The following is a 17,314-nucleotide window of genomic DNA, read 5'->3' on the forward strand; positions in this document are numbered from 1 at the left end:
GAAAATATATGGAGGGCTGTGAAAAGCAAGTGGTGTTCACAAGTTTAATACTGGGTAGGGGGGTAAGAGGGAAGGAAAGGTTAAAAACATAAGCAGAGGTTAACAGGATGGCAAGCAATATAGAATTAGTCATTCTAACCATAAATGTGAATGGGATAAACTCCCTTGTAAAGAGGAATCAGTGAGTAGACTAGATTAAAAGTCAGAATCCTACTATGTTGTTTACAGGAAATACACCTGAAACAGGGTAATGCATTCAAACTAAAAGTAAAGGAATCTACGATGCTTCAGGTAAAGCCAAAAAAGCAGGGGTAGCCATCATCATCTCAGATCAAGTAAAAACAAAAATTGATTGAATTAAAAGAGATAAGGAAGGGCATTATATCCTGCTAAAGGGCAGCATCAATAATGAAGCCGTATCAATATTAAACATATACTCACCCAGTGGTGCAGCATCTAAATTCTTAAAAGAGAAAATAAGGGAGCTGAAAGAAGAAATAGACAGCAAAACTATAATAGTGGGAGATCTCAACCTTGCACTCTCAGAATTAGATAAACCAAACCATAAAATAAATAAGAAAGAAGCCAAACAGGTAAATAGAATACTAGAAAAGTTTGATATGATAGATCTTTGGCGAATTTCATTCAATTTATATTAAATCATAAGAAATGGTATCATTTATTTACCCCACATTTAAGCGTAAAAACATTATATTATCAAATGTAATATTTAATGTTTTAAGTGTTAAAGAGTTTTCACTTTTGGTTAAGTTATTTGGTTATTTTGGTTTAACATATGTAGAATAATTTGGTTAAACATTTATAAAATAATTTGGAAGTCAGAAAATTGATAGTGTAGCCTAACATTTATTGGGGAGATAAAGCAGATAAAAGTGACACAAACATTGCTTTGTAGTTTCAGGGTAGTAGACCTACAATTTGGTAATTAATTCATTAACCAAAGATAAAAAAGTTTCTATTATTTTAAAATAGAGAATGTATGAATTTTAAGATAGCGCTTATTTTTTAATTAACTATTTATTTGGGTTTATCAGTAGTTCTACCTTTTTTGTACAGGAATGGTACACTGAAAGCAAATCCAAAACCAGAAGGTTGCTCTGAACAGCTGATTTGGGATGTAGAGGGCTTATTACAGTCTTTCTGATTTTCAATTTGTTGATAATAAGTAAGTCTAAAAAAAAAGTAAACAAAATAAGTCTGCATCACCCAAATAAAATAATATATGCAACAAATCTTTATGTATCTCAAATATTAGACACTTTTAATATTTTTATTGTTTTAATAAAGTCTTTAATAAAGCAATACTAATCATTCAACTGAGATGTAATACATTTGTCTTCAGAGTCACAGTACTATAGAATTGTAGGCTTAAAACTGAAAAGGCTTATTAAGGGCATTAAGGGTAATCTTTTTATCAGTTAAATAACTAAATCCCAGAAAGGATACAGTTGTCCAGACAAGTTGTCCACACACAGTGAGAGGGATGATCTTTCCCCAGGACTTCTGACACCAAATTGAGCATATTTACCCCTACAAACTGCCTGTGAATACTTGATGTTGGCCATTAACATATAGGATTCTTTTTCATTAGCACTCACATGAAGATATCCAAGATATAATGTGATTTTCCCTAAACCTTAACTTTAGGTCTCTTACAAGTGAGAGATGTCTGCAAGACATTAAAAAAGAAATAAACAACAACAAAACCCACTGCCTCTATCAATGTACACAATTATTATTATATTATATAATTTGTGAAGATCAAATACGAAAATGTATGTAAAACATTGGAAAATCTTAAAAACACTATTAAAATGGCAGTTATTATCATTATTACTTCTGAAAATTCTGATATCAGACTTGTGTGGTTCTAGCTCATATCTTTTTTGCCCGTGTTGTACTCAACTTCGATAATTTGAGTTGGTCATTTGCTCAATTTCTTCTTAGGATCCTTAAGTATGAAACAGAGGTCTATCTTCAAGAGGTTGCCTGTTTGCCCAGGGCTATTCTGAACATGTGGCAGTTGGAAGAGCTGGAATTTTCCAGGGACTTTGCCAGACAGTTGTTACATTATGCAAGTATAAAAACCATATTCACTTTCGATTTTATGGAGGAAAAATTCTTTTAGATGCAGTTACATAAAGACATTTAGAATTATGTTAGCACTTACAGAGGATAATCATATTGCTGAGCATACTGCTCAGCTGTCCATCCATACACATCTTGGATAGTGGGATCAGCATTATGGTGGAGAAGCAGAGTGACCAAATCTGATGATTCCTGAGTGACAGCAATCATAAGGGCCGTTCTAGAATAACAAAGAAACAATTCATTTTTAAAACTTTAAACTAATCACATTTAATCATGTTTCTAGATATACTTCAATAAGAAGATATCTCATATCATTTAGTCTTAATACACATATGCAACATGAACATATAGTGATGGAGAGGAGTATTTTGATTACTCAAGTGCAGCATTAGAAATGACAATGAAAACCAGACAGAAAGATGGAAAAGAGAACTTTTTTGTCCCCTTCCAATTTTAGTAGGGATTGTGAAATTAATCATAATTTAAAAAAATAGAGATTGTGTCAATGTTCCTTGGGTGACAAAATTAAGGCAATTCAGTTTGTTTACTGGCCTGAAAAGTAAAGTGGAAGCTCTTTGAAAGGGGTAGCTAGATGGCACAATGGATAGAAACCCAGCCCTGAAGTTAGGAGGACCTGAGTTCAAATTTGGGCTCAGACACTTAACATTTCCTAGCTGTGACACCCTGGGCAAGTCAGTAGCACCAGTTGCCTCAGACAAAAAAACAAACAAACAAACAAACAAACAAAAACAATTAGAAACAATCTTATCAATTCCATTAAATTCTTACTCCAGTGCCCTATCATAATGTAGAAGTGACAATTGGTTGTCTAAAGCAAAATCAGATGAAGCTCTTTTATGTCTTAACTTTCTGAAAGTCTTTGAACATGAATACAGCAATGAACTTTCTTGTTTAGGGGAACACTTATGTAAATTTAGAAGAATTAATTGCCAGAAAGAGAGCACCAATTGATTTGGAGAAAGATCATTAACTCACAAAGTCAACTTATTAAAATTCTTAAGGAGCTGAACAAGTGGAAAGAATATCTATGTTGATGAAAACACAAATGTTTTCTGAAATACTTCTGAAGTACTGAGCTTATTGTATGCTGGATGATATATGGGTTTTTGATAAGCTAGTACTGATGAAAGATAGTACTATCCCTTGACTACTTAGTCATAAATGACAAAACAGCTTGATTCTGTTAAAGGTTCAGTTAGTGCAAGAAAAATCCTCACTGATGAAATCATAGATTTAAAAAGAAAAACTATTTATTTTGAAATATTAATAAGCTCTTTCTAGCAGATAGAAATATTAATTCTCTTTTTTCTCTGATCCTAACTCTCTAATATCAGATCTAAGAAAGGAGGAAAAAGTATGTTTGGATGGGAATTAAAAGATAATGAGAGATATTGAAACTGATGGAATCATAAACTTTAGTATTAGTAGTTAATATTATCATATGTCTAAAAAGGTGTGTTTTGTTTTGTTTTTTATTTTTATTAACATTGTGTTCAGCAGTCAAGATCGGGAAGTAAATAATAAATCATTTTGAGTCTTCCACATTAATCTCCAAACAACATAAAATTGCTCCCCAATGAAACTTCTATAATAGCAGAACCATCAAAAGGATGGAGTGAAACTATCTGTGAGTTTAAGAATCTTGGAAGATTGGCAGGAAAGATCTCCCTAGAATAAATGGGAAATGCAGTCCAGAACAAGAAGCATCTCAGGAAACTTACATCAGGTTCCACCTCAGCAAACCAGCAGTAGATTCTGAGTGTCAGCTCAGAGAATTAGGCAAAAGCTAACACCAGCACCTCCCATGTACCTCCATGTTGGCATGGCCAGGGGAACAGGCAAACTTCAGCTCCGAGTTTTTAGGATAGCTCCCTGGTAAACAAGAAACCCCCAGGGGCCAGAACTCATGTGTTTCAGTGTAGCCCTAGGAAAAGAGGTCAATTTCAAACCTAGAGGTACTTAAGCACACAGGCAGCCACAAGTGGTTAAACTGCTACTTGCTTCAGTGTATCTCTGGAAAAGTGCAGAAAAAGCCTTAGAAGAAGGCAGGCACAAACACTCGGACATTGGCTCAGTATAAGCCTCCAGCAGTGTCAGCTACTCTACCCCACCCCATCCCTAAAGAAAAAGAGAAAGTGGTTTCAGGCCCAGAAAGGACTTTTAGGAGAGCTCAAAAAATAGCTTAAAAATCATATAATTCAAGGGCAAAAAAATAAGAACTTTTCATTGGCATTTTGCCCATAGATATTTTCACATAGTTGCCCTCATCTATTCTGTCACCATAATAACTTTCTATGGTCAGATCTCTTTTGCTCATCCTTTAGCACTGCTGGAGGCCCTCAGGGTCTTACAGCCTGCTTGGTACTAAATTGAGCTGTTAGTGATAGTGTTTGGCATGTATTGAGGCCCTTGAGGAGCTTCTGCATTCACCCCCAATACGACAAAGGACAGGGTAATCCAATCACTGGCAGGTACCTGTTTGCTTAGGTGCCTGAAGGTTAGAGTTTACTTCTTTATCTGGGGCTACACTGAAAGGAGGTCTGGCCTCTGGAGCTTGCCTGTTTTCAAGGACCTAGACTGAAGCATGTGACCCTTGTCAGAGGTAGTCTCCCTGTTCCCCTGACTATACTGGGATATTTTGGGGATCCAATGTTGGCATTTGCTTACTCCACCATACTGGTTCTCAGTTTCTACATATGGTTCCTGAGGTGGGGCTTCCTACTGGCTTGCTTCCTGACTTGCATTGTGCTCCCCTTTTGCCTCACACATTTCCTGCTAATTTTTCAAGATTTTTGGGCTCACAATTTATTTCTCCCAGTATTTTTGATGATTCTTCTCTGCCCCGATTTGGTGTGGAAACTATTTTATGTTTGTTTTTTGGTGAATATGAGAGTGCTACACTGATTTCCTGCTTAGTTTTCTAGCTCTACTCCCAGAAGTCATTCAAAAATATTAAATGCATTCTTTTCAGATCTTAATGCAATAAGATAAAATTCATCAAAGGGCAGTGGGAAAAACAGTTAAATCATTAATAAAAAACTAAATAATCTAATCCTAAATTTAAAAACAAAATTTCAGAATCAATGCTAAATCAAGCCTCTTAATAGAATCTGGAGTGACAGAATCCACAAACTTTCATAGTATAATCATTTTCCAACTTAAGATACTTTGCAAGGATTTCAGGAAAGGTCTGGCTCAATTGGATGGGGAGATGTATATGTATACATATACATGTATATATGTATATATGTATATAGATAGATAGATAGATAGATAGATAGATATAGATATAGATAGATAGATAGATAGATAGATAGATAGATAGATAGATAGATAGATATGTATACACACACATACATGCAAATTAATAGCAATGATCTGCAATGACCAGCTGTAAATGCCTTTCTTATTCTGAGTAGTACAATGATCCATATCTACTCTGAAGGACTTAGGATAAGAAATTGACCTCTCTTTTTCTCTCTCTCTCTTTCCCTCCAATCCTGCTTTTCTTTCTCTCCCTTTAAGTTTTATTTTTCTTTGAAGAAAAAACAAAAAGGATTTCATTATGATCTTATGCAAAAAGGCATGTTCATCAGTAGGAGTACTAACTTTACTTTTCTTAAAGATTGTTCTTGTTATTGTTGCTGTTGTTTGGGTGTTTTTGTTTGTTTTTACAATAAGAGAGTTCTATGTTTTCTTTCTCATCTATGGAAATGTTTTGCATAACTTCACATATAGTTTCTTAATAGGAACTGTGTGTAGGGACAAAGGAGAGAATGTGGAACTCACATTTTTGTTTTGTTTTACTTTTTATTTAATTTTATTTATTTTTAATTTTTTTAAATACATGTATATTTTCAATATTCAACATGCAAAATATTGTGTTCCAAATTTTTTCTCCTTCCATTTCCCTCACCCATCCCCAGTTAGCAAGTAATTCAATATATTAAACATGTGCAATTCTTGAATACACATTTTCACAATTATTATGCTGCATAAGAAAACCAGGTCAAAAGGGGGGAAAAAAGAAAGAAAGAAAACAAAAAGGAAGCAAAGAGAAACAACATCAAAAGTGAAATACTATGTTGTGATTCCCACTGAGATCCCATAGTCCTCTCTCTGGGGTGCAAATGGCTCTCTTCATCATGAGACCACTGGAACTGGCCTGAATCACCTTGCTGTTGAAAAGAGCCATTTCTGTCAGAAATGATCATTGTATAATCTTATTGTTGCTGCATACAATGTTCTTAGTTTTCCTCACTTCACTTAGCATCAGTTTATGTAAGTCTCTCAAGACCACTCTGAAATCATCCTGCTGATTATTCCTGATAGAATAATATTATTCCAAAAATGTAATATGCCATAACTTGTTCAGCCACTCTCCAACTGATGGACATCCACTCAGTATCCACTTCATTGCCACTACAAAAAGGGCTGCTACAAACATTTTTGCCAACATAAGTCCTTTTTCCTTTTTTATGATATCTTGGGGATACAGGCCCAATAGGGACATTGCTTGTTTAAAGGGACATTGTTTCAACATTGTTTCATATTGCTCTTCAGAATGGTTGGATCAGTTTACTTCACCAACATACCCTCCAATATTTATCATTATCTTTTCCTGTCATCCTAGTCAATCTGGGAGGTATGTAGTTGTATCTCAGAGTTGTTTTAATTTGCATTCCTCTGACCAATAATGAATTAAAGTATCTTTTCAAGTGACTAGAAATGGTTTGGATTTCTTCATCTGAAATTGTTCATATCCTTTAACCATTTGTCAATTGGATAATGGTTTGTATTCTTATTAATTTTTATTTGAATTAATTCTCTCTATATATTTAGAAATTAGGCCTTTATCAGAGCCCTTGGAAGTAATTTTTCTCAGGTTACTGCTTTCCTTCTTATCTTTATTGGTTTTGCTTGTACAGATTTTTTTTGTGTGTGCAGAAAATTTTTAAATCACATTAATTTAAAATTAAATTATCCATTTTGTATTCCAGAATGTACTCTAGTTCTTCTTTGGCAACAAATTCTTTCCTTCCTCACTGAACTGAGATTATTCTTCTAATTTGCTTATAGTAACACTCTTTATGTCTAAATCATTATTCCATTCAACTTTTTCTTGGTATAAGGTATTAGGTTAGGATCAATCATTTTTCATTTTTTTTACGATTTCTTTGGAATGCAGGTAAGTAGAGACACTGCTGGTTCAAAGGGTATGCACAGTTTGATAACCCTTTGGGCATAGTTCCATATTGCTCTCCAGAATGGTTGGGTCAGTTCACAACTCCATCAGTAATATAATATTGTCTCAGTTTTCCCACATTCCATCTAACATTCATCATTATCTTTTCTTGTCATTTTAACCAATCTGAGAATTCTGTAATGGTACCTCAGAGTTGTCCTAATTTGCATTTCTCAGACCAATAATGATTTAGAACATTTTTTCACATGACTAGAAATGATTTTAATTTCATCATCTGAAAATTGTCTGTTTATATGCTTTAGCTACTAATCATTTGGCGAATGGCATGTCTTTTCTATAAATTTGGAACTCAAAACTTGTAAAAAGAAATGAAAAGGTTTAAATGTAACTGACAATAAGAATAAATAAATTTTCAAAAAGCGATTATAGGAACTTATTACCAGAATTATACAAAATGGTTACATAGCATTTATACCAGGAATAGAGAGCTGTCTGAATATCAGAAAAAACTAACAGCATAATTATGACTATATCAATAACAAAACTAACAGAAATCATATAATTATCTCAATATATTCAGACAAAAGCATTCAACAAAATATAATATTAATTCATATTAAACAACAACAACAAGAGGATGTAGTAATAAATCAAATTTTCCTAAAAATGATAAATACCATCTATCTAAAACCATATTCAAGCATTATATGCAATGGGAATAATATGGTAGAAACATTTCCAGTAAACTCAGGAGTGAAATGAGGTTGTCTCTTATCCCCACTACTATTTAATATTGTATTAGAAATGTTAGCTTTAACAATAAGAGGGGGAAAAAGAAATGACAGGAATAGAGTTGGTAATGAGAAAACAAAACTATCATTATTTGCAGATGATATGGCATGTTTAGTTAATCAACTAAAAATACTAAAAAAGAATTAACTTTAGTAAAGCTGGATACAAAATAAATGCCCGTAAAAGAGAATGATATAAATGGGATGACATACCAAAATTTATGAAATGTAACCAAAACAGCATTAAATAAAGGTAAAATTTACTTCTCTAAATTCTTATATCAGTGAAATAGAAATAGAACAGATCAATGAATTGGGCCAGAAACTTAAAAAAAAAAAAAAAAAAAAAAAAAAAAAAAAAAAAAACCTAGTAAGAGAGCAAATTTAAAAATCACTAATTCAGTACCAAATGGAAATCCTCAAAATCAAATCTGAGATTCAAGAGATTTAACTTATTAAAAAAATGTAGTGGAAGTATTAAGCTAATAAATCCAATAGCTGCTTTTATGAAAAATCATTGAGATACATCATTAATTAATTAGATTTTTTTAAAGAGTGTTGAAAACCAAATTCCAGTATCAAAAAATATGAAATTATCACTAATGAAGAAATTAAAGCAATTATTGGCAAATATTTTGCCCAATTATGTGCTAATAAATATGAGGAAATCAATGAATATTTAGGAAATCATAAATTACCCAAGTTAAGTGAACCGGAAATAGAATGCCTAATTAAATAACTGCATCTTAGAAAAAGAAATTGAGCAAGCCATTATTGAACTCCTTAAGGAAAAAAAATCCCCAGTGCCCGATGGGTTCACTTGGGAATTCTAATAAACATTCAAAGAAAACTTCATTCTATGAGCATATACATTGCTAGGGAAAATAGGTGAAGGAGTCCTGCTAAATTCCTTTTATGCAACAAATATGGTGCTATACCTAAATAAGGAAGTGCTAGAAGAGAAATAAAATTATACTCTAATAAAATAAAATGATAAAAGTTGAAGAAAAGATAGGAAAATTGGGACATTTATGCATTGTTGGTGGAGTTGTGAACTGATCCAACCTTTCTGAAGAACAATTTGGAATTATAGCCAAAGGAGGAGAAAACTGTGAATACCAGCAATGCTATGTTTGTACCCCTATGAGATGATAAGAAAGGGGGAAACCCCGGAAAGCCTGCGTCTCTCAGAACCCGGCCACCCCCAACCCCCACCTGGACTGATTCAGCGCGTTCTCAGAGCCTCAGAGTGCAGACTCAGTACAGTCATCGTTGTTCTGTTAGTGGCTCTCTGCTGCCCTACCCCCAGTCTGTAGAGGAAGCCCATTAATACCATCCATCCCCATCCCCCGCAAAACAGATCAATTGTTTCTCTTGTCAATTTTTTTTTCTTCGATTCCTACTCTGACAAAATGAACAAAAATTTCAAAAGGGTTCTAACCATTGACAGCTTTTGTATATAGAGAGAGCAGACTTCAAACACTGAGGAGACTAAAAACAGACTGTCCCTAGAGGAATCCCCTAAGGGGGATATGAGCTGCTCCTCAATACAAAAGAATCTCATAGAGGAAATCAAAAAGGCTCTCACTCTCACAAGAGAGCTGGAAGACAAATGGGAAAAGGAAAGGGAAGCTTGGCAAGAGAGCCTGGAGAAGTCATCCCATGCATTTAAAGACAGGGTGGATAAAGAAATCAAATCATTGAGAAACAAGATTAGTGAGCTGGAAAAGGTAAACAGCTCCAAGGAAAACAGGATTAGTGAGCTGGCAAAAGAAAACAGCTCTCTAAAGAATAAAATGGATAAAATGGAAAAAAAATTCCATAGAAGAAAAAAACTCAATTGGACAATTACAAAGAGATATAAAAAAAGTGAGTGAAGAAAATACATCATTGAAAATTAGACTCGAATAAGTAGAAATGAATGACTCAAGGAGAAACCAAGGGGTAGTCAAGCAAAACCAGAGAAATGAAACAATTGAAAAGAATGTCAAGTACCTTATTAGAAAGACAACAGACCTGGGAAACAGATCCAAGAGAGACGATTTGAGAATAATCGGTCTCCCTGAAAAATGGGAGGAAAAAAAGAGATTGGACACCATTTTCGATGAAATTATCAAAGAGAACTGCCCAGATGTTCTGGAAACAGAGGGTAAAATAGACATTGAAAACATTCATCGATCACCTACTGAAAGGGAACCTAAAATCAAAACGCCAAGAAATATAGTGGCCAAGTTCAAGAACCATCAGACAAAGCAAAAGATATTGGAAGCTGCTAGAACAAAGCAATTCAGATATGGAGGATCTACAATAAGAATAACCCAGGATCTAGCAGCGTCCGCATTAAAAGAACAAAGGGCCTGGAACATGATATTCCAAAAGGCTAAGGGACTTGGTATGCAGCCAAGAATAACTTACCCAGCAAGAATGAGCATCGTTTTCCAGGGAAGAAGATGGACATTTAACGAAATAAATGAATTCCATCTATTTTTGATGAAAAAAACAGATTTACATCAAAGGTTTGATCTTCAAATACAGAACTCAAGAGATTTCTAAAAAGGTAAAAAGAAATCTTGAGAACTATACTTCTGCCAAAAAAATATGTAAAGAACATATATACAATTTGTCTTAGAAACTAGAGGTGGAAAGGAAATTATATCATAAAAAAGGGTAAAGTGGTGGGACTACATCTCATGAAGAGGCAAAGGTAACCTATTATATCTGAGAGAAAGAAAGGAGGGAGATGAACATAGTGTGTCTCAATCGACATATTCGATTAATGGTGAAACTTCTTCCACTTCATTGAAAAGTGAAAGGGAAGGAGTAAGCTAAGGGGAAGGGAATACAGAAATTTTGAGGAAAAGGGGTAAAATAAGGGGAGGAACTTTAAGGTGGGGGAGGGATCCTAAAAATGGAGGGCTGTGAAAAGCAAGTGGTGTTCACCACTTTAATACTGGGTAGGGGGGGATGGCGGAGAAGAAACACACGTCTCTGTGAACGTCCTCACTCCCTCACAACCAATTAGATAAATTAAGTCTCAGAATTAGCTCAGGACTGATAGATACCATAAGGACTGGAAGCACGACTTACCAGCTGAAGAGAATCTGGAGTTTCAACAGGAAAGGTCAGTTCCCGGGGGAGGAATAAGAGAGACCAGCACAGACGGTGGGGTAGTGGCACACTGCGCCCATTGCGCTGGGAAGGGCTCTGGGATCAGATAAGCCACTGAGGTAAAGGAATCTGGCACAGGCTGTTAGCTCTTCTCTGCTAATTATTTAGCAGTTCAGAAGAGAAAGCCAAAATATTTTAAAACTCAGATTAGATTTTCCCTGGACCCTGAAGGTGACTCAGCAGATCTCGGCACCAGGGGGTGTGGCGTCAGCTACCTCCTGAGAATAGTTAAGAGATTGACAAGTGGGTGGATACGGCCCAAGGCAACACACACTGCCTAGCTTAGCTGGAGGGAGTGGAACTCAGCTCCAGGAAGTCCCAGAGAAGCGAAACCTTTGAACTAGGGACCAAGGTTTCTGGCAGACACTTCCAGTTTGAGCACAGGGGCTTTTCACATGACCTGCTGCAGACATCCACTCCCCACCCGGACACATAGGCTGGGCTTTGTGCTGTCTTTACTATTCTACGCCCTCGAAGCACAGTAGCGCTAATCACCTCTGAGGCACTTCCAGGGAGGGGGTGGGGAACTCTCTCCCAGAGCTCCATCTTAGCTCAGGCGCAGGAGCCTCTGCATCCATCTGGTCTGGGAGGAAGCTGGTAAAGAAGTAAATAAATAATTTCCTACCCCAGGGACAGACCCCAAAAGATTTTTTTAAATATGAGCAAAAAAGCTAGAAAAACCATAGATTCCTTCTATACAGAGAAAGAGCGGGTATCCAACCCCGAGGAAGGTAACAGCAGAGAGTCAGCAGATAACAACCTAAAGGGGAACGATTCCTGCCCTCCATTACATAACTCTCTCCTAGAAGAAACTCGTAAAAAATTGAGGGAGATTGAAGAAAAATGGGGAAAGGAAAGGGAAGCTATGATAGAGAATAACAACGTCCTGCAATTGGAGTTGGAAAAAATAAAGAATTCACAGGAGATGCAGGGAAACGAAATTTACGAATTAGAAAAGGTTAAAAAAACACAGGAAATTAGGATTTCTGAATTGGAAAAGATAAAAAAGTCTCAAGAAAATAGAATTTCTGAATTGGAAAAAGAAAATAATTCTCAAAAAAAAAATTAGGGAAACGGAAAAAAATTCAATAGAGCAAAATAATTCATTTAAAAACGAAATTGGGCATTTACAAAAAGAACTAAAAACTGTGAAAGAAGAAAATAACTCCTTAAAAGTCAGGATGGAACAAATAGAAATGAATGATTCACAGAGAACCCAAGAATCAGTCAAACAAAACAAAAAAAATGAGAAGCTGGAGAACAGCGTCAAATACTTACTGGGAAAATCTATAGACCTGGAAAATAGATCTAGGAGAGATAATCTGCGGATTATTGGACTTCCCGAAAACTATGACCAAAAAAAGAGCCTAGATTCTATTTTACAGGAAATTATCAAAGAGAACTGTCCAGAGATAATAGAAACAGAAGGGAAAGTAGATGTGGAAAGAATTCATCGAACTCCTTCTGAAATAGACCCTAAAAAAAAACACCACGGAATATAGTGGCTAAGCTGCAGAATTACCACACAAAGGAGAAAATCCTGCAAGCAGCTAGAAAAAAAAACAATTTAAATACCAAGGTGCCACAATAAGGGTCACCCAAGATCTGGCTGCCTCCACATTAAAAGATAGAAGGGCCTGGAACCTGATATTCCGTAAGGCAAAAGATCAAGGACTGCAACCAAGAATGAACTACCCAGCTAAGTTTAGCATCTTTTTCCATGGAAGAAGATGGTCATTCAATGAAACAGAGGAATTCTATATGTTTCTAAGAAAAAAACCAGACTTAAACAAAAAATTTGATCTACATACACAAGACTGAAGAGAAACAGAAAAAGGTACACAGAACCCTTGAGAACTGTAACTCTGTGGTGGGTATATAAAAAATACTCAAGGATAATTTGATTTTACTGATATAAAAGAAAAAAAGGGGGGTGTAATAAAGGGAAGGAGGTCGGTTCAGAAAAAGGGGAAGGAGTGATAAAAAGAGGGAAACTACATCCCAGGAAGAGGCATAGAAAATACACCATATCTGAGGGAACTTAGTGAGGGGGAGAATCATTGTGTGAATCTTACTCTCATCAGGAGAGGCTCAAAAAGTAAATAATTAACATATTTGTTTTTCAGAGAATTTTTCTCTCACCTCATTAAAAGGGGGGAGAGGAAAAGGGAAAAGGGAAAGGAGAATAAGTGAAGGGACTTGGAGGGAGGGGGGAGGGATCCTAAAAAAAAAAAAAAAAGAGGGAGGGTTGCGCGTCACAAGGGGGGTCTGTAAATTAAATATCGGGGAGGGGGATCAGGGTGGTCAAGGGAAAAAAGCATAATCTGGGGATAATACGATGGCAGGAAATACAGAATTAGTAATTTTAACTGTAAATGTAAATGGGATGAACGATCCCATCAAACGGAGACGGATAGCAGATTGGATCAAAAAGCAGAACCCTACAATATGTTGCCTACAGGAAACACACTTAAAGCAGGGAGATACATACAGAATAAAGGTAAAAGGTTGGAACAGAGCCTATTATGCTTCAGGTAAAGCCAAAAAAGCAGGGGTAGCTATCCTTATCTCAGATCAAGCAAAAGCAGAAGTAGATCTCGTTAAAAAAGATAAGGAAGGAAACTATATCCTGCTGAAAGGTAGCATAAATAATGAAGCCATATCAATACTAAACATATATGCACCAAGTGGTATAGCATCTAACTTTCTAAAGGAAAAGTTAAGAGAACTACAAGAAGAAATAGACAGTAAAACTATAATAGTGGGAGATCTCAACCTTGCACTCTCAGATTTAGACAAATCAAACCACAAAACAAACAAGAAAGAAATTAAAAAAGTAAATAGAATATTAGAAAAACTAGGTATGATAGACCTTTGGAGAAAACTGAATGGCAATAGGAAGGAATATACTTTCTTCTCAGCAGTTCATGGATCCTATACAAAAATTGACCATATATTAGGACATAAAGATCTCAAAATTAAATGTAGGAAGGCAGAAATAATAAATGCCTTCTTCTCAGATCACAATGCAATAAAAGCTACATTCAGTAAAAAGTTAGGGGTAAATAGACCAAAAAGTAATTGGAAACTGAATAATCTCATCTCAAAGAATGACTGGGTGAAAGAGCAAATTATAGAAACAATTAACAATTTCACCCAAGATAATGACAATGATGAGACATCATATCAAAATCTTTGGGATGCAGCTAAAGCAGTAATAAGGGGAAATTTTATATCTTTAGAGGCTTATTTGAAGAAAATTGAGAAAGAGAAGATTAACGAATTGGGCTTACCACTTAAAAGGCTAGAAAAAGACCAAATTATAAACCCCCAACCAAAAATTAAACTTGAAATACAAAAATTAAAAGGAGAAATCAATAAAATTGAAAGTAAAAAAACTATTGAATTAATAAATAAAACCAAGAGTTGGTTTTATGAAAAAGCCAATAAAATAGATAAACCTTTGGTAAATTTGATCAAAAAAAAGAAAGAGGAAAATCAAATTGATAGTCTTACAAATGAAAAGGGGGATCTTTCCACCAATGAAGAGGAAATTAGAGAAATAATAAGGAGTTACTTTGCCCAACTTTATGCCAATAAATTTGATAATTTAAGTGAAATGGATGACTTCCTCCAAAAATATAGGCTCCCTAGATTAACAGAGGAGGAGATAAATTGCTTAAATAGTCCCATTTCAGAAAAAGAAATAGAACAAGCTATTAATCAACTCCCCAGGAAAAAATCCCCAGGGCCAGATGGATTCACATGTGAATTCTACCAAACATTTAAAGAACAATTAGCCCCAATGTTATATAAATTATTTGAAAAAATAGGGGATGAAGGAGTCCTACCAAACTCCTTTTATGACACAGACATGGTACTGATACCTAAACCAGGTAGATCGAAAACTGAGAAAGAAAATTATAGACCAATCTCCTTAATGAATATTGATGCTAAAATCTTAAATAAGATATTAGCAAAAAGACTTCAGAAAATCATCTCCAAGATAATACACTATGATCAAGTAGGATTTATTCCAGGAATGCAGGGCTGGTTTAATATTAGGAAAACTATTAATATAATTGACCATATTAATAATCAAATTAATAAGAACCATATGATCATCTCAATAGATGCAGAAAAAGCATTTGACAAAATCCAACATCCATTCCTACTAAAAACTCTTGAGAGTATAGGAATAAATGGACTATTCCTTGAAATAATAAGGAGCATATATTTAAGACCTTCAGTAAGCATAATATGCAATAGAAATAAACTGCAACCTTTCCCAGTAAGATCAGGAGTGAAACAAGGTTGCCCACTATCACCATTACTATTCAATATAGTACTAGAAACGCTAGCCTCGGCAATAAGAGCCGAGAAAGAGATTCAAGGAATTAGAGTAGGAAATGAGGAAATTAAACTATCACTTTTTGCAGATGACATGATGGTATACTTCGAGAACCCCAAAGACTCTGCTAAAAAGCTACTAGAAATAATTCAAAATTTCAGCAAAGTGGCAGGATACAAAATAAATCCACATAAATCCTCGGCATTTTTATATATCACTAACAAAATGCAACAGCAAGAGATACAAAGAGAAATTCCATTCTAAACAAATGTTGAGAGTATAAAATATTTGGGAATCCATCTACCAAAGAAAAGTCAGGAATTATATGAGAAAAATTACAAAACACTTGCCACAAAAATAAAATCAGATTTAAATAATTGGAAAGACATTCAGTGCTCTTGGATAGGCCGAGCGAATATAATAAAGATGACAATACTCCCCAAACTAATCTATTTATTTAGTGCTATACCAATCAGACTCCCAAGAAACTATTTCAATGACCTAGAAAAAATAACAACAAAATTCATATGGAAGAATAAAAGGTCGAGAATTGCAAGGGAACTAATGAAAAAAAAAACTCAGAGGAAGGTGGTCTAAGTGTACCTGATCTAAAGCTATATTATATAGCAGCAGTCACCAAAACCATTTGGTATTGGCTAAGAAATAGACCGGTAGATCAGTGGAACAGATTAGATACAAAGGACAAAAAAGGGTACATCTATAGCAATCTAATCTTTGACAAACCCAAAGATTCCAACATTAGGGATAAAAATTCATTATTCGGAAAAAACTGTTGGGAAAACTGGAAATTAGTATGGCAGAAATTAGATATGGATCCACACTTAACACCATATACCAAGATAAGATCAAAATGGGTCCATGATTTAGGCATAAAGAGGGAGATAATAAATAGATTAGAGGAACAGAGGATAATCTACCTCTCAGACTTGTGGAGGAGGAAGGAATTTATGACCAGAGGAGAACTAGAGATCATTATTGATCACAAAATAGAAGATTTTGATTACATCAAACTAAAAAGTTTCTGTACAAATAATACTAATGCAAACAACATTAGAAGGGAAGTAACAAATTGGGAAAATATTTTTAAAAACAAAGGTTCTGACAAAGGTCTCATTTCCAAAATATATAGAGAACTAACCATAATTTATAAGAAACCGAACCATTCTCCAATTGATAAATGGTCAAAGGATATGAACAGACAATTCACAGAGGAAGAAATTGAAACTATATCCACTCACATGAAAGAGTGTTCCAAATCACTACTGATCAGAGAAATGCAAATTAAGACCACTCTGAGATACTACTACACACCTGTCATATTGGCTAAGATGACAGGAACAAATAATGATAAATGTTGGAGGGGATGTGGGGAAATTGGGACACTAATACATTGCTGGTGGAGTTGCGAAAGAATCCAGCCATAGTGGAGAGCAATCTGGAATTATGCCCAAAAAGTTATCAAACTGTGCATACCCTTTGACCCAGCAGAGCTACTACTGGAATTATATCCCAAAGAAATACTAAAGAGCGGAAAGAGACATATATGTGCCAAAATGTTTGTGGCAGCTCTTTTTGTTGTAGCTAGAAACTGGAAGATGAATGGATGCCCATCAGTTGGAGAATGGTTGGGTAAATTGTGGTATA

At 35.0% G+C, this 17,314-nt stretch overlaps 1 protein-coding gene across 1 annotated transcript in view; it reads right to left on the bottom strand.

Annotated features, from left to right (window-relative positions):
• Positions 1 to 441: 441 nt before the first annotated feature.
• The window catches only part of LOC141544588 (uncharacterized), a 29,454-nt gene continuing 12,581 nt past the window's right edge, over positions 442 to 17,314 (bottom strand). Inside the window, exons 5-7 of the mRNA XM_074270963.1 lie at positions 2,192 to 2,329; positions 1,065 to 1,192; positions 442 to 485 (exon numbers count right to left, since the gene is read on the bottom strand). Coding sequence (XP_074127064.1) covers positions 457 to 485; positions 1,065 to 1,192; positions 2,192 to 2,329 — 295 coding nt within the window. The 3' untranslated portion in view covers positions 442 to 456. The remainder of the gene's footprint in view (positions 486 to 1,064; positions 1,193 to 2,191; positions 2,330 to 17,314) is intronic.

This window comes from Sminthopsis crassicaudata, chromosome 5 (assembly GCF_048593235.1).
Source record: "Sminthopsis crassicaudata isolate SCR6 chromosome 5, ASM4859323v1, whole genome shotgun sequence".
Lineage (NCBI taxonomy): Eukaryota > Metazoa > Chordata > Mammalia > Dasyuromorphia > Dasyuridae > Sminthopsis > Sminthopsis crassicaudata.